The sequence below is a fragment of the Capricornis sumatraensis genome, chromosome 18 (genome assembly GCF_032405125.1).
Source record: "Capricornis sumatraensis isolate serow.1 chromosome 18, serow.2, whole genome shotgun sequence".
NCBI classification, from domain to species: Eukaryota; Metazoa; Chordata; class Mammalia; order Artiodactyla; family Bovidae; genus Capricornis; species Capricornis sumatraensis.
Genome location: NC_091086.1, coordinates 77,325,773 through 77,343,486, shown reverse-complemented (window position 1 = coordinate 77,343,486; position 17,714 = coordinate 77,325,773). Strand labels below are relative to the sequence as shown.

Below are 17,714 nucleotides of genomic sequence, written 5' to 3'. Positions count from 1 at the left end.
ACAGACGTGTGTCCTCAGTCCAGTGCAGGGGAGAGGGGTGACAATCCCCCCAACTCCCTGTTCCGATGCCCGACCACCCTGCCAGGCTCTCCCGCACATCTTGCCGGGCATGGTGGTCAGCTACTGGAGATGCATGGTCTCTGGAGGGGCACAGGGCAGCGGGGGCCCCTCCCCAGGGCTCTCGCGGGGGCCCAGGCTTCACCGTGGAGCAGGCCCCTCCCATGGGCTCCAGAGCCCACCCCCGGCTGTGGGCAGGGCTGATGGTCAGTCCAAGATGGTCTTGAAGTCCACGGTCAGGGCGGGGTTTGCCGCCGCCTCCAGGGCGGCACGTGTGGGCCCTGGGAGCTGCCGGTGCAGCCGCGCTTGGGCTGTGGAGCGGGGGGATGCACTCAGAGCCCCTTGCGGGGTGCGCCAGAGACCGCTGCTCACCAGGCACACCACTGAGGCCACGCGGGCACCCACGCTGGGCCGGCTGTGTGCCAGCGGGCTGGGGGGTGCGAGCCTCAGCAAGGGGAGACAACCCATCACGCCCGGAGCCACGGGGGCAGCTGTGCAGCGCCCGAGGGGACGCAGGTAGGGGGCTGGTGGGCAGACGCTGTGGGGAGGAGGCCCCGAGAAGGGCAGTGAGAGGCGGCGTGACCTGGCTGGGTGTGCCCTGGGCGGGGCAGGGCTGTGACCCCGGCTCGTGGAAACTCCTGGGCCCACCCACCTGCCCGAAGGGGCCGCCTTGTGTCCGCCCACACCCACCTGTCCGGAGAGCCCCCAGCAGGCGGTTGTAGGTGGCGCGGTGGCGAGCCAGCTTGTGCAGGAAGGCGTGGAGACACAGCCAGTGTGCCGCTTCAGACGGAAACAGGCCGGAGGCGCCCCTGGCCCCCAGCGACGCCCCTGGGGACATGCATGACTGAGGCCCTGCCCGACGCCGTGCTGGGGAGACCAGGGCCTCCAGGCGGAGAGCCCTCAGTGCGCTTGTGGGACAATGTTGGGGGCGGAAAACCAGCGCTTTCATCCCAGGCGCCACCCCGATAGGAGCCCAGGCAATTCTGACAACAGATGTTTCCTTCAACTTCTCCAAGAAACCTCCACGAACAAGGACAGTGACGGTAAGTCTGCACAAGCCTCACAGGCCGCACAGCCAGGACCTCGGACGGGTCCTCAGGGCCCTGGCCGAGGCCATGGGGGCGGGCACAGGGATGCCCCAGGAAGGCCGAGCTGAGGGCTGGTGACCCCAAAGCACATGGGGGCCCCTCAGCAGGCTCCTCCCGACTGTGGGCAAGGGCGGCCCAGGGCCTCCTGCTGCCCCCTGGCCTGGCTGACCCAATGCCCAGGGCACCGAGACAGGAGGGCTGCCCGCGAGCAGGCGGGGCACGCAGGGGAGGATCCCCAGCCGGTGCCTAGGTGCCCGGTCACTCCAGGCTGGCAGCGGACGACAGGCCAGTGGAGGGCCTGAGCCACCAGCAAGGCAGAGGCGCCCTGGCCCCGTCTCCTGCCTGCGGGGTGTGGGTGACTTGCAGCCCAAGTCCCCGCCCCCCGCAGGCCCTCAGCCCCGGGCGCCCAAGCACCTGCGTTTCTGGCTTTCAGGAGGGTGTAGCCGCGGGACGCTGTGTCCGTGATGACCTGGAGAAAGAACGCGGGGCTGCTCCCGACCGGCTGGCTGAAGGGCAGCTGCAGCACGCAGGCGTGGAACCTGGGGGCGGCGGCCCCGTCAGGACACGCCCCCCATGCTGCCCGCGAGGGGCTCCACGGAGACCATGCAGGCCGAGCCTGGCTCGGGGTGGACGAGCCCCGGACTCCACAGTCAGCTGCCTGCGCCCTGGCTCAGCATCTGGCGGGTGGCATGGCCCCAGGGCGGGGAATGTTCCGGAAGCTGGTCTGTGCCGAATGGTGCGGCTTCCCGCTGCCCCTCCTGGGGGCCACTGCGGACACTGATCTCTGCTCCCTGACCTGCCCTGCCCCGCCCTGCAGCCCTCCCGCTGTTGACGAGACCCCTGAGTGCTCCCTGGGGACAGAGCAGCGTTCCCAGGGTGGACAAGGACACCAAGGACACAGGGGCTGCCTATCGCACTGGGGACAGCGTGCCCCCCCAGGTCCCGGGCGAGCGCGGCGCTGCGGCTGAGACCCATCCCCCACCAGACGCACCTGTAGGCCTGCAGCAGAAATATCTTGTACACGTTGGTGAAAACCGTCTGGAGACTGTTCACCTTCAGAAGGGAAAGAGAAGAGCACGCTGGCGGCGCCTCTCGCTTTGCATTCCTGAGTTTGCTTTTTGGCCTCATCAAGCGGAGCAGGAAAAAGGGTCGCCCCGGTAAGAACCCGGTGGCCTCTCTGGGGAAACCCACCAGGTCCCCAGGGGCCCTCAGAGGCGGCCAGGCCCGTGGGAAGGGAGAGGGCGGGAGCCTGGCAGGACGACGGTTCAGGCCCCACGGGGACAAGCAAGGGCCACAAAGGCCCGGCCCAAGGGGACGAGCAGGGACCAGGCGAGGACGGTGGGGTGAGCGCTGTGGGCACAGGCATGCACACAGCTGCACAAACATGCACACCCACACGCTCGGTCATGCATACACGTGTGTGATGACCAATGCGCTTTCACACAAGCACACGTGCACGTCCACACGCTCGGTCACACGTACATGTATGTGGTGACCAACGTCCTTTCACACACAAGTGTGCACCTGCCCACCCACTCCCCCAGGAAATAACAACACATGGGCCAGCTGCCCCCGTGCTCCGCGGCCCTGCCCCCCACCTGCAGGTCCAAGAAGAGCCCGTGGCACTTGAGCTGCAAGACCGCCAACAGCTTGCGACGCATGTTCCTCCCAGGCTTGAAGCCCTGGGTGAAGGTGAGACTCGCTCTGATGGACGTCCGGGCATAACTGTGAGACAGGGTGGGGTCCGGGGAAGCAAGTGTGTCCACCCAACACTGACCCACACCTAAATGTCCCGCCCCTCAGCTACACTGATTGGCCAGGAAGGCTACCTGTCCCCCACACGGTCACAGCTTCACCGGCACCCAGACACAACAGTGGGCGGGTCACGACTCACCGGCGCAGTCAGTGCGTGGACACGCAGGGGGTGTCGGGAGCAGCAGGTGGACACACGGAACCGCGGACGGCAAGCGTCCGCCCCGCGTCTTCCCAGGGAGCACCTGGGGGCAGCCCCCAGCCCCCCAGCAGGACTGGGCTAGCAGCGCAGGACAGGGTAGCCCCATCCAGCAGTGCCCCGAGACTGCTCAATCCTCACAGCGGAGAGGACACGCTTGCAGCCACACTGCTCCTCAGCCCTCCACGTCTGTGCAAAGCCTGGGGCTCGCTGCACCATCCCAGGGTGAGGCGGGGAGAGAGGGCCGCCAGGGGCTCAACCGCATCCCCAAATTCACAGGGTGAGCCCCGCCTCCACGGCCGTTCGGGGACAAGGCCTTTGAGAAGACGACTAGGGTCAAATGAGCGCATAAGGGGGGCCCTAACCCACGGGGACGGGGGCCCAGGAAGAGACTCAGAGACGCTGAGCACACGGGTCCTAACCCACGGGGACGGGGGCCCAGGAAGAGACGCAGAGACGCTGAGCACACGGGTCCTAACCCACGGGGACGGGGGCCCAGGAAGAGACGCTCAGCACAAGGTCCCTAACCCATGGGGACGGGGGCCCAGGAAGAGACACAGAGACGCTGAGCACACGGGCCCTAACCCACGGGGATGGGGGCCCAGGAAGAGACGCTGAACACGGGCCCTAACCCACAGGTTCAGGGGCCCAGGAAGAGACGCAGAGACGCTGAGCACACGGGCCCTAACCCACAGGTTCAGGGGCCCAGGAAGAGACGCTCAGCACAAGGTCCCTAACCCACGGGGACGGGGGCCCAGGAGGAGACGCTGAACACAGAGGGTGACCACGTGGTGCTAAGGGCGCAGACGCGTCCACACGGCCCGGAGAGGCCGCAGGAAGGATCGACCGGTGAGGGACCAACAGAGCCGAACACGTGCCCTGAAGCCGCATCCCTGACGGACCAGAGAGGACCATGAACCCCAGAGCCCAGTGAGACCTGGGGCTCGTGTCCGGCAGGTCCTGCCTCTCCGGGTCACGGCCACACGCCTCCCCCGGAACACGCTTGCGCCCGAGTCCGCTACGTGGTTCCCTTTCATGAAAAACACTCGGAAAACCGCTGACTCGGAGAGCCAGTCCCCGCCTCCCACCGTGTGGCTTCTGACCCCCCAGGGCCCCGGGCCCGTCACTCACCTGGAGTGGTCGCCATGCACCTCCAGGGTGCGAGTGTCCAGCAGCAGGCCACACCAGGGGAACAGACAGTGGGCCGGCAGCTGCAGGGGCGCCGCGCCGCCCAGGGCCCCAGGCTCCACGGGGAAGTTCACCACCGTCTTCCGCAGGTTCACCTGGCAGCCGTACTCGGGCACGCCACGCACCAGGGTCCTGCGGCCGGGCGCCGTGTGAGCGCCGGACGGACAGGGCCACACTGGGTGTCTCGGGGGCGCTGGGCAGCGTACCCAGCACCCAGAGAGGCAGGCAGGCCACGGAGGGTGGGCTGGGACCGCGGGCCCCCACGGAAGGCTGGACACGGCCCGGCTCTGTGGAGCGACCTGCTGCTTGTGATCAGGCCCCAGGGTGGCCGGTGGCAGAGGAGGGGAGCAGGGGCGCCCCAAGGCCAGCCCTGAAACGTGAGTGGACGCTGGGACCATACGCCAGGCTCTTGGAGCCCTGAGACCGTGCCGCAGGACGCTCCCCAGAGGTGCGGGGACGCACAGGAGGACCTTGTTCACACGCCTGCAGGACACGAGCTGGGAGGCGCGTGCAGAGACGCACACACGGGGGACCTCACCTGAGGAAGTCTGTGGCCCGCGTTAGGTGAGGGGTGACCAGCAGGAAGTCGTCCACCAGGCGCAGAAGCACCCTGGGCATGGAGAGAGCCCACGGTGAGGGCAGACCCTGACACACCGCCGCACGCCCACACACGCCATGCGCCCCCGGCGTCCTCCCGGGGCCGGTGAACGGTGCCAGGTGTAATGTCTGAGTTCAGCCGGACGCGAAGAAAGTGATCTTCTCCAGAGAGCCAACCACAGACCAGTGTCCGTGGGATTCGGCTCCGGCCGGGACGAGCAGGGCCCAGCAGTCCCAGCAGTCGGGCTGGGAGCAGACGGGTTCGGTGCCGCCCACACGCCCTGGCCACGGGGCAAGCCATGCTCACTCCCTGCTCGAGGCCTGCTGAGCACCACCTCCCAGCCGCGTGCAGCACCCTCTGCACCCAAGACCGGAAACAGAGGGGCCCCAACAAGGCCGCGCCCGCCGCCACGGGGCCACACCCGCCAGCACGGGGCCTGCGCCTGCCCGCACAGGGGTGTACCCTCCGCCACGGGGCCCGTGCCCGCCGCCACGGGGACACACCCGCCAGCACGGGGCCTGCGCCTGCCCGCACAGGGGTGTACCCTCCGCCACGGGGCCCGCACCCGCCAACACGGGTGTGTACCCTCCGCCACGGGGCCCGCACCCGCCAGCACGGGGCCTGCACCTGCCCGCACAGGGGTGTACCCTCCGCCATGGGGGCCACGCCCACCGCCACAGCGCCGCGCCCTTTGCCCGGGGGCCGCGCCCGCCGGCCCGGGGGCCGTACCCGTCCTGCTGGACTCCGGGGAAGAGCTGGTTCTCCATGTCCCCGTAGCAGAAGCTGCAGAGCAGGGTGGACAGGATGGAGCCCTGGGGAATCCCCTGACACTGGATGTAGGACCTGGGGGGCAGGACGCGGTCAGCAGGTGGGCTGGCCACGGCGAGCCTCACGTTCACATCTACACACACACGCGCAGACACACAGGTGTGCGCGCACCGCTCCCACCTGGGGACGCGAATCAACACGCTTGTCACACCCCCCACGGAGCCCTGCCACACGCAGCACGACCCCACTCCACGAGGGGTGGCGGCCCTGGGGAGGAGTCAGGCTCCAGGCCTTTCCCGCAGAGAAGGATCTCCTCCGCCTGGTGCCATTTCCACGCGTGTGCAGACCTGCGCTCGCGTGCGAACTCGCCCCTGCTGCGCAGCAGGCACCGCGCCTCCCCAGGAGTCTGTGCTATTTTACATTTTACCGGAACTGCCTTGCCGGGAGCGTTGTCCTTACTCGGGACGTAACGATAACGAAGGCACATCCTTTAAGCAGAAAGTCCCCTGAGCCTGGAGCACATTCACGACCCCTGAGAAGGCCCCAGGGTCTAGACTGACCTCTAACAGCCGAGGCCACGAGCCCGAAGCCTCCTGGACCCAGAGGGGTCTCACACGGGCGCCACCAGGGCAGATGTGCTTTCACACACGTTAAGAGAACCCCCAGCTGCCCTCTGACCCCAAGCACGTCCCGTAAGTGGAGGGCCGTGTGCTGCTGCCCTGGCCACGGGGCTGGGGTGCTGAGCGGGCGCTGAGCGGGCAGGCGGGGCCCAGACCTACCTGCCCCCGATCCTGATGACGTGGCTGCGGACCAGGTGCAGGAAGAGGTTGAAGAGGCTGCTGCCAGGCTCGTTCAGGGAGCAGCTCTGCAGAGGCAGGCGGGCGCTGGGCTGGAGTGGACGCCACTCTGGGCCGGCAAGTGGCCCGGGGGAATGGGCCCGCACCCAGGGAGGCGGCAGGGAGCCCCACGTGCGGCAGGGAGCCCCGAGGGCCCAGGCCCCGGTGGGGAACCCGCTCACACAGGAAGTGCGTCCCCACAGGGCTCAGTCAGGGGCAGGTCGGCGGGGTAAGCCCTCTGCCCTCCTGGAGGAGGTGGATGCGCCTTCTTGTGGCCTCAAGGCCAAAACAGAGGGAGAAGACGGGCAGCAAAGTGCAAAGGGGCCACGGACGGCGGGGGTGCGGGAGGCCTGGGAGCAGGAGGAGGTGCCCTAAGGCAGGGGCGCGTCTGCACCGGCCAGCCCACGGGGTGTGGGCGCCCACACCCACCTGCTCGATGACCACGGCGTCCCTCAGCGAGCCTGTCACCTGCAGATGCTCCACGAGCTGCCTCAGGTACGGCTGAAAGTCCGAGAAGGTGGACACCTGCCGGCCAAGGACAGGGTGAGGTGGGTGGACACCCCGCCCCCGACAGCATGGTGTTCAGGGCAGCGCTCAGAGTCTGGGGGGCTGGCCACGGCCACTGTGACCGGGCAGAAAATGCCAGGCCGCCGGGGGCGCCGGGGAGGTGTGGACACAGACGGGCTGGGGTCTTGGTTTTCAGGGTGCATCCCACCTCCCCCCGGACCTCTCCCCAAGGCCGGGACCCACTGGGCAGAAAGACTGTGGGGTTCAGGGCCACTAAGCAGCAAGGACGCGTTTGGGTGAACTCCGGGAGTTGGTGATGGACAGGGAGGCCTGGCATGCTGCCGTCCATGGGGTCGCAAAGAGTCGGACACGACTGAGAGACTGGACTGAACTGAAGCAGCCAGGACTGACGGCGTCTCAGGGGGGCTTGCAGAGCAAGGACCCTCACTCAGGCACCCCAGGAGCCACGCTGAGCTGAGCACGCGGTCCTAGCAGCCAGGGGGCTGGGCCTGGGGGCCCCTTGCAGCGGACACCGGGGAAGGGGGAGTGGGGCAGGCCAGACGCCACGCTGTCCGCAAGAAACCCTTGCAGGACTCAGGTCACGGCGCCACTGTCGGGGAGATACCACCCGCCAAGGAGGACTCACAAGCCCACCCATTACGGCTCCCATTCAAAGTCTGCGCTTTGTGGAAAAACAGGCCCAGGTGTGACCAAAACCTCTCACACGACAGACAGACACAGGAGGAGACTGCCTGCGGGCCCGGGAGGCGCCAGTTTCTGGAATTTTTAAAATCAGTCAAGATAACACTGCTCACACAACAGGCAAAGCTGAGGCAGTCAACCAGAGACCGGGAACCTGTGAGAAAAACCAACATGGATTTCCAAACCTGAAAAACAGGCTGCCAAGCCTAAGGGCTGGTTAGATGCGTTTAAAACTAGAGACAGAGAAGGGCAGACGCGTGAACCAGAAGACAGGCCTGCGGAGTCCAGACTGGAGGAGAGACGGGCACATCACAGCATCGGCGCACAAGCTGGTTCAAAACAGGCCCCAGGGACTTCCCTGCGGCCCAGTGGCTAGGACGCCAAGCTCCCAAAGCAGCGGCCCGTGTTCGGTCCCTGCCAGGGACTCATTCCCCACACTAGAACTAAGATCTGGGGCAGCCTAATTAATTAATTAAAATAAACTGGCCCCGCCTGAATGCGGCAGCTGGGATAACAAACGTCCTGACAGAGCAGGGGTCAGGCGGACAGCAGGCGGGCCGCGCAAGTGCAACACGGTTTCAGGCAGAGAAGCTGGGTCCATCAAAGTGAAAAGCATCCGTTCACGGAGCCTCCACTTGCAACAGCGAAGGCGGGGTAGGCTGAGACAGCACCCAGGACTGCCCAGAGGCTTGTCCCCAGAGCGTGGGCGTATCCCCTCAGACAACAAAGGAGGCAGACGGTCCCACGTGGGGAGACTGGACGGGCGCCCCCCCAATGCCCCCAGAAGACGTGCCAGCCGGGCGGCTGACACACGAGGTGCCCAGAGCCCGGTCCCCTGGACCTGGTCCCAGAGACGGGCCTGTGTGGTCCCACCTTGCGGCCTGGCCGCAGGCTGCAGCCCGGCCCTTCCGGGCCCCCAACACCGCCCGCTGGACCCTCTGAGGCCCGCGGGACCACACCTGGCACCTCTCGGGTGATGTCTCCTAAAATGACACAAGCCTGGAATCCGCCCCCCAGGATTTGGGATGAGGGTTTGTCTCCACAAACAGCGCATCACAGGGCTGCTGGCAACCACCTGGGTCCACACCCAGGCATGAACCAGCAGACGCCCACCCGGCGGAAGGCTGGGCCTCAGCTGGTAGCGTCGGAGGCCGCCACACTGGGCCCCGGACCCCCGAAACCGGACCGGAGGGAGAGCATGCTTGCTTCACGTCACAAGGTTAGAGACAGCTGAGCCTGCTGCCTGCCGGAGGAGGCGGCCTGGGGGGCCGGGGGGCGTCCTCTGGGTGCTGCCCCACCCGTGCCACACATCCAAGATTCCCCCAAGCTCCCTGCATCACACTCCCTGGACTCACAAACACGCTCAGCGGTGCCTGGGCCCAGGTTCCCTGTGCACCCTCCCCAGCGCTTCCCGGGAGTCCACCCACGTGTCTCCGGGTACACACGCTGCTCTGGGCAGGAGACAAGTGCTAGGAGCCCCCACGGCCTCGGGGTCCACCCAGCGCCCGCGTCCTCTTCCAGCCCTTCCTGGCCTGAGGCCACCATCCCTGGGGGGAGAAGCGGCCCCGCCGCCCACCCCATGACGCACGTGCGTGCAGAAGGCGGCGCAGCCTCGGAGTTGCTGAAGGACGCCCCCCCCCGCCCCGGGGCACACACGGTGCTGCTCTGTGGCCGTGGGGACACCTCGGGAGACCCGTGTGGCTCTGCTGCCGCCAGGGTCCCCCGCTCACATGCAGTCAGGCCTAGGGCAGGGGCGGACCGGATGGGAGTACCAGCAAGAGTGGTCCTCGCGGCTCCACAGTGCTGAGCGTGCGCCCCCCGCCCCCGCAGGCCACGCCCCCGGCACTGCACAGGCCCCGTGGGTCTTACGTGTCTCTTGAAAGATTTCCACATGCGCCCGCGCGCAGTGCGGACCACGGCGCAGTGGCGCACGCAGTACGTATTCTCCTGTGGCTGCAGCACGTTGGCAATCACCTCGGCCAGCCTGTCCTGGGGGAGGGCATCGTAGGCCCCCACCACGTCCGCCTATGTGGGAACAGGGGGCCTGAGGACACGTTCACCCCTAACCCCGAGTTTTGGGTCCGGCTCGTCCTGACCTGCCATCAGCCAGTACTGGGGTGAATCGAACATGAGGGATGGGGAGGCCCTGTACCCCCATCCCTGCCCCCCGGGGGCTCTCTCTGAGACTCCCCACACCCCTGTACTCTGAGCACCCCTCGGACTGGCCTGCATGCCCTCTCTGAGCTGCAGGCTGGCATCCTGGACGACCAGGGCACAACACAGGGCACCCCGCCCAGGGTCCGAGCAGGTGTCTCCTTCCCTGGAGGGAGGGCAGGAGCCCCGGGAAGTGGGGTGCACTCCCAGAGTACTCCAGAGGCACAGAGCCTCTGCCCCGGGAGCTGGGCCCCTGTCTTGCAGCTCACAGGAGAAGCTGAGAGTCACGTTTAACATGGACGTGACTCCACCAGGGGTGACCCATCCTGGCACACACGGGGCTGTAGGAGGCGGTCACGTCCCACATCAGCTGGGCCAGACCCACAGGGTCACCTGCAGCCCTGGTTCTCTCCATAGGGGTGGGAACGGGCACCCACCTTGACGAAGTAGAGCGGAGGGGCTGGGCCCCGGGCCCTCAGGGGCAGCACGAAGGCCCGCCAGGCCCTGTGGATGTCGTCCATGCCCAGCACCGAGGCCCCCAGGAGGCCGGGGCGCCGAGCTCGCTCGTAGTTCAGCACCGCGAACAGCGTCTTGACCCGCGAGCTGAGATGCTGCACCTGCGGGCCCAGCCCAGACGGGAGTGTTGCCAGAGCAACTATGGCCAAGGGGACTCGGGGTCAGACAGCCCCAGGGGCCATCCCCAAGGGGACACCAAGGGTCAGACAGCCCCAGGGGCCATCCCCAAGGGGACACCAAGGGTCAGACAGCCCCAGGGGCCATCCCCAAGGGGATACCAAGGGTCAGACAGCCCCAGGACCATCCCCAAGGGGACACCAAGGGTCAGACAGCCCCCAGGCACCGTCCCCAAGGGGACACCAAGGGTCAGACAGCCCCAGGGGCCATCCCCAAGGGGACACCAAGGGTCAGACAGCCCCCAGGCGCCGTTCCCAAGGGGACTCGGGGTTGGACAGCCCCAGGGACCGTCCCCAAGGGGACACCAAGGGTCAGACAGTCCCCAGGCGCCATCCCCAAGGGGACACCAAGGGTCAGACAGCCCCAGGGGCCATCCCCAAGGGGACACCAAGGGTCAGACAGCCCCAGGGACCATCCCCAAGGGGACACCAAGGGTCAGACAGCCCCAGGGGCCGTCCCCAAGGGAACACCAAGGGTCAGACAGCCCCCAGGTGCCATCCCCAAGGGGACACCAAGGGTCAGACAGCCCCAGGGGCCATCCCCAAGGGGACACCAAGGGTCAGACAGCCCCCAGGCGCCGTCCCCAAGGGGACTCGGGGTTGGACAGCCCCAGGGACCGTCCCCAAGGGGACACCAAGGGTCAGACAGCCCCAGGGACCATCCCCAAGGGGACACCAAGGGTCAGACAGCCCCAGGGACCATCCCCAAGGGGACACCAAGGGTCAGACAGCCCCCAGGGGCCGTCCCCAAGGGAACACCAAGGGTCAAACAGCCCCAGGGGCCGTCCCCAAGGGGACACCAAGGGTCAGACAGCCCCAGGGGCTGTCCCCAAGGGGACAACAAGGGTCAGACAGCCCCCAGGGGCCGTCCCCAAGGGGACACCAAGCGTCAGACAGCCCCAGGGGCCGTCCCCAAGGGGACACCAAGGGTCAGACAGCCCCCAGGGGCCATCCCCAAGGGGACTTGGGGTCAGACAGCCCCCAGGGACAAGGGACAGATCCCTGCTCTCTGCTGCCCCCTGCCCACCAGCCCCCCTCAGACCCCAGAAAGACCATATGGCCAAGCTGTCCACACCCACTTCAGACCCTGGGTCTCCCCAGGGACCCATCCTGGGATCACGGACACCACTTGTGGAAAAGGCAAGCAGCCAAACCCTGGGTCCCTCCCCTCGCCTGATCCTCCCACCCAGCAAAAGGGACGCTGCCTCCTGGGGGACACCCCCACAGCGGGTGAGCCACGTGTCACTGTTCATGGACAAGCCCCCACCAACAGTGACGGCTTCTCTTTGTCACTAATGGTAGAATCACCCCAATCACTCCAGGGGGCTCTGGAAGGGGCAGGAGCTGCTGGTGACGCAGCGATGGGGGGGGGCGGTGTTGGGGGACAGTCATGGGGCCAAGCACAGGGGTGAGGTCCTGGGGACCCCAGCAGGCTGGTAACAGACGTCACATACCCCTCTGCCCGGCATCCCGAGAGCACAATGGCCCCCTGGGGGATTCCAGGAGACAGGGGGGCACAGAGGGGTCTCAGAGCCCGGCTGGCACTCTGCAGGACAGGCCTCACTGGGAGCTCCTTCTCTGGACCCAGGAGTCCTCCAGCCATGCCCCCTGGCTCCCCAGGACCTCACCGCGGCCCCCAGACACCCCGGGACTTTGGGCACAGCCACTGGGCCTGGGTTTCAACGCGCTCGGCCCAGAACAACGTGAGCAGCGACCTTCTTGTCTCTGGGCGGCGCTGGGGCGCCCTCGACACAGCCCACGTTCACGATGGGCCGCAGCCCGCCGGGCTTGGGGACGAAACGGAGCCTGGACGTCAGCAGGGCCGGCCTGGCCTCCTGGTGCTGCCTGACCTCTGCTTCTGACAGTTCTCGAAGCCGCACACGCTCTAAGTGTTGTCTGAAACAGAGGCGCCCGCAGGCAGCCAGGGCAGGTCAGCCTGGTGGGTGCCCGTGCCCATGCAGTGGGCAAAGCTCATGACCGGCATGCCCGGTTCCTGGTGGACAGAGCTCGGACCAGGACTGGACAGGATGGCTCGCTGGGGAGACCCTGGGGTCTGGAGTGGGTGTGGGCAGCTTGGCCATCAGGTACTTCTGGGGTCTGAAGGAGGCTGGTGGGCAGGGACCCCATGTTCTCCTCCTGGAACAGGCAGGGGGTGCTTGGTGGAACCCCTGGGAGGAGCAGAATCATCTCCCCACGGACCAGCCAGCTCTTTGTCATCCGTAAGCTTCGGCCTTCACCCCAAAACCATCCACAGGGATGGGCAGGGGTCCTCCCACCTCTTGGCCATTGCAGGGAGTATGCTCCCTGGGCTGGTGGCCCTGAAGGAAGCCCGTGGCGGGACTCGAGCGTCCACCAGGCGGGGGACAGGCCACAGGGGCCCCACAAGAAGAGCTGGGCTGCCCACTTCAGTTTACATGCCAGGAAATGCTTGAATGGGGTGCCTTCATTCAGACCCATGGTAAAGGCCTCAAGAGGCTCCCCAGATGCCAGAGGACACGGGCCCCGGCCCACGTGCTCAGGGACCCCTGATCCACTCCTGACTCAGGGACCCCGGCCCACATGCTTGGGGACCCCCACTTAGCTCCTGACTCGGGGACCTCGGCTCCGCCCCTGACCCAGAGCACCTCCCTCGCCCAGACGCTCAGCCAAGATCTCTCGCGGAACGCCTGGAAAGGCCCAGCTCCTGTCTCAGGCGGCTCCCCAACCCGTCCCGGCTGGGTCCCCGTCCACTGACAGCCACCCAGGCCTTCACAGAGGACACAGACGACAGGAGGGGACAGAGCTCGTGGCTGCTGCGCGGGCACTCAGCCCCTGGGCGGCCTGCTTCACGGTGCCCCTGGTGCCCCTGGCGGCAGGCGAAGACAGGCGGGTCCGTGCGTGCGGGCGCGGGTGTCCCCCCGCGTACCTGACGCCCAGGCGCTGCAGCTGGCTCCAGACACGCTTCCGGAAGAAGAAGAGCCGGTTCTTCTGGAACGTGGTCTCCGTGACGTAAAAGAAGCCCCTGAGCAGCTCCACCACGTAGGCGCCCATCAGCCAGCGCAGGAAGCGGCCCAGGACGGCCTCGCGCCGGCGGTGCTCTGCGGCGGGCACGCGGCAAGCCCCTGGGAGGAGAGAAGCCGGTGCTCGCCCTCCACGCTGCCCCCCGCAGGCTGGGATGGTTACCCACGGCCTCCGAGTCCACAGCGACTAGGAGCAGGGGGCAGAGAAGGCGGGTAACTAGGCAAGGAGCCTCCCCAGATCACGGGCTAAAGCGATGCTACCGGATCGCTGCGCTTTGATAAAAATGTTTTTAAATGAGGTTCCCCTTTCTTTTTCCTCTTGCGGCTACTGGAAAATTCTGAATGAGTCATGGCGCTCACGTATGTTCCTGCCGGACAGAGTGGACCCAGAGCCCCAGCACCTGTCACTGCGCACACAGACTAGGGGAGCCGGGGCTGCTGTCCGCGCGGGGGGGGGTGGGGGGATGGGGGGGGCCGCGCTGCAGTTTCAGGCATCACCACTGGGCCGCAGGGGCTGGAAATGCCCGGGGGTTTGCAGGCTGAACACGAGGGGCACGTAGAGGTGGCCCCGCGTGCTGAGGAATGCCCAATGCTGCCGGCTCCGGACACACGCCCCGGGGGCCTCTGTGGTTTACGCTGTGCCACAGGGGCCTCAGCGCCGACAGAGCCAGGGGCTCACCGGCAGAAACCGGGTCAGAGGACAAGGAAGGGGGCCCGGAGGCGGTCTGGGACAGGACGGTGAGTAGCCAGCGAAGGAAAGAGGAGGGGGTGAAGCCACGCCCACACCGACTGCGAGGGGCCAGTGAGAGCAGGGCTGGCTGAGCCGGAGACAGTTAGCTGTGATCCGATCCCAACACGCGAGGCTACGGCTGGAAGGAAGCCACCCCGAGGACAACGGAGAACACAAAGCTAGTTCTAGACGAGACACCCACACACACGTGAAAAAAGTGCACACCGGGAAATGGAATAAGGACGCAGGAAGAGCGGCAAATTGGGAAGATGAGAAAGACGCCCAGACCGGGTCAGCACAGAGAAGTGTAAGGCCAGGGAAGCCGCCCAGACGGTCAGACGGGATCGGACAGACGCGTAGAAGGTTGGCTCAGGGCCGCGATACGGCACCTACGCTACGCGTGCTCACAGGACAGGAGAGGCTGACGGTAAAACCCAGATAAGGGCAAACAGCACGAGCAGTAAACACTGGCAAGTGGGGAGGCAGGGAAACAGACTTGAAGGTAAAGAGAGTCGCTAGACACTCATGGTGGCAACCCACTCCAGTGTTCCTGCCTGGAGAATCCCAGGGACGCAGGAGCCTGGTGGGCTGCCGTCTCTGGGGCTGCACAGAGTCGGACACGATGGAAGTGACTTAGCAGCAGCAGCAGCAGCAGACACTCATGAGCAAAGCTGACTCATGAGTCAACGAGGGGGCCAAACCTGGCTCCAGCTCTGGGTGTCAAGCTCTCAGGACTTTAGGGGTCAGACCGGGGAGCGCACGGAAGGGGCTGGCCCTGCTGCTCCCGGCTCTGCACTGCACACATGCTGGGCGGTGGCTGCATGGGAGGAGCCCCACATCACACCCAGACCACCACACAGGGAGGGGCCCCAAAGGCCCAGCTTCACAGAAAGTCCCATTGCACCCCAGCAGCTGCCCACTGTCCTGGGACCCGGCCGGCAGCCGGCTCTCCCCTCTGTGCCCGCCCAGCCCGGGGCCTCAGTCAAGGACACAGTTCTCCCGCGCCGGCCGCCAGTGGCCCTGGCCTGGTGGACACACAGGAGAACTCACTGGGTCTGCAGACGGCTGACCAGAGCCGGCTGGGGAACCCCGAGCCTTACCTCCCAGCCCCACCCACGAGGGTTTTCAGCCCAGCTCCCACTCCTATCAGGGGGCATCGTTCAAGGCAGTTAACCTTGAGGTCAGAAACAGAAGATGAACCACCGAAGCCACGCCCACCGGGGGCTCCAGGTGCCCCACCTGCAGGTGCGGCCCTGCCCTCCACGAGTCCCCCCCTCCACTGCCCCTTCCCAGGCCCAGAACCTCTATGAAGTCCGGTATCCACGCAAGTTGGGTGGGAGAGAGGGTCAGAGGCCGAGAGCGGAGATGGGGAGCTACCGAGAAGCACCCCCCACCAGAAGCCTCACCTGGGCTCGCGCGCAGCCACGCGCAGTCCTGCACCTTCATCTTCCACGTGAGCTCCTGCTGCGAGAGCCTGCCGTGCTTCCCCAGGGAGAGGAGCTTCTTCACGTTCCGCAGGAAGCGCCGCTCGTTGTGCCGGGAGCCCCAGAGGCCGGCGGGCACCAGGCGGCGAAGACAGGCCCGCAGGAGGCCGTACACCTGCCAGGGGCTGCTGTGCTGGCGGAGCAGCTGGACCAGGCGCCCCGAGCTCGCCTCGCCCTCGGGAGCAGCCGCCGGCCTCTCCGAGGGGCAGCCGCCCGCGTCAGGGCGCTTCTGATGGCCTGGCCCCGCCGGGGGCGCAGAGGCCGGCAGCGGGCAGTGCGCCCTGAGCAGCGCGCCATAGGGGCACCGCGCGTGGTTCCCAAGCAGCTTCCGGAACAGGGGCCGCATCTGCCAGTAGCGCGCGGGCAGGCGGCGCGGCCGGCGGGGAGCCCCTGGCTGCCCGGGCTTCGAGTCCAGAAAGATGGTTTCCACGAGTGTCCGCGCCCCGGCCAGGCTCGGAGGCAGGGAGCAGAGCAGGAAGGAGCGGCGCAGCTGCTCGCCGCCTCCGGAGCAGTAGAGGAACCGCTTGGTCTCGGCGCACGCTCCGGCACCCGGCTCGCCCTCTGGGGGTAAGAGCCGCCAGGACGCGGAGCTGACACCCCGCTCGCCGCCCAGAAAGGGGCGGCAGGGCCCGGGCACGTTGCCCTCCCGAGACTCGGCTTCCACAGCGTCTCGGGTAGGTGTCACCACGCGGGGCGGGCCGCGGGCCGCCTGCCCTTCGAGGTCCCGCCCGGGCTCCAGGCCGCGCCTGGGCCTCTTGGCTGGAGGCAGTCGTCCTCGCGCGCTGCCCCGACGCCGCCTCGCGCCCTGGGCCCGCGCCTCCAGGAGCGCCCCGGCCTCCCCGTGGCCGCCGTTCGACGAGGCCGGGCGCGGGAGTCCGAAGCCCGCCCGGGTCCCGCCCACTTGCCGCGTGGGCCGAGGAGCGGCGGCGGCGCGGAGGTCGTAGAGCGGCGGCCCACACACCTGGTAGGCGCAGGTAGGGGGCACCAGCAGGTAGAGCGCGCAGCGCGAGAGCAGGTGGGTGAGCACGTCGTCGCCCACGCGGCGCAGCAGCAGCCCCCAGGCGCCGCTGCCGCGCAGCGCGTCGGTGACCGTGTTGGGCAGGTAGCTGCGCACGCTGGTCGTGAAGGCCACGGGCGGCCCGCCGCGGGCCCCGGCCAGCAGCGTGAAGCCGAAGGCCAGCACGTTCCTCGCGCCGCGCTCGCAGAGCCTCTGCACGACTCTGGCCACCAGCTCCTTCAGGCAGGACACCTGCGGGGACAATCCGTGCGTCGCGGGGGACACGGGGACGTCCCCTCCCACCGCCCCCGCCATCACCCCGCCGGGCCCGCCCAGGCTCCCCGGGGACGGCCCACCTGGCGGAAGGACGGGGCGGCAGGGGGCGGCTGCGCGTCCCAGGGCACGCACACCAAGCAGTGAGCCACGAGCGCGCGGAAGGCCGCCGGGTCCCCGCGCCGCACAAGCCGGCGGCCCTGGGGCCGCAGGCGCCGTACGAAGGCGGCCAGGGGCAGCACCTGCCGGTAGCTGGCCCGCAGAAGGGCGCGCACCGCCCGGCACCTGGGCGCGCGCGGCATCGCGCGGAGGAGCAGGGGTCCGGGCGGAGGAAGGGGCGGGGCCGGGCGGAGGAAGGGGCGGGGTCGCGGAGGCCCGCAGCCCCGCCCCCTGCGCGCCCTCGGGCCCGCGGACGTGGCCCCTGTGTTTGCGCCCAGGTACGACGAGGCCCTGGACCCCTCCGCGCGGCTGCTCGCGGGCGGTCTCCGCAGCCCCGCGCCGCCAGCCCTCTCAGGGCGCAGGGGTCGCGCGAGGGGTCGCACAGTGGAAAGGCTCTGTGGTACCGAGGGAGGGGACCAGAAGGCAGGGTCCCTGGGGGGGGGGGGCCCTGGTGTGTTCGGCGTCCCCGGGGAGCAGCTTCTTCGGGTGGGTTGCTTTAACACGCGGGCCGTGACCGTGCAGCGAGGGATG

General features: G+C 67.8%; 1 protein-coding gene across 2 annotated transcripts; it reads right to left on the bottom strand.

The window, feature by feature from the left end:
- Positions 1 to 264: 264 nt before the first annotated feature.
- Positions 265 to 17,326, bottom strand: TERT (telomerase reverse transcriptase). Of its 2 annotated transcripts, XM_068990695.1 has the most exons (16): positions 17,108 to 17,326; positions 15,677 to 17,003; positions 13,447 to 13,642; positions 12,257 to 12,437; positions 10,287 to 10,466; positions 9,565 to 9,720; positions 6,916 to 7,011; positions 6,430 to 6,515; positions 5,612 to 5,725; positions 4,823 to 4,894; positions 4,228 to 4,416; positions 2,744 to 2,870; positions 2,137 to 2,198; positions 1,560 to 1,684; positions 748 to 885; positions 265 to 368 (listed from the first exon to the last, which is right to left on the bottom strand). In XM_068990695.1, exons 1-16 carry the CDS (start codon positions 17,324 to 17,326, stop codon positions 265 to 267), a joined length of 3,372 nt encoding a protein of 1,123 aa, XP_068846796.1. The 2 variants fall into 2 exon arrangements, with proteins under 2 accessions (XP_068846796.1, XP_068846797.1); XM_068990696.1 differs by lacking the exon at positions 4,228 to 4,416.
- Between the last annotated feature and the right edge of the window lie 388 nt (positions 17,327 to 17,714).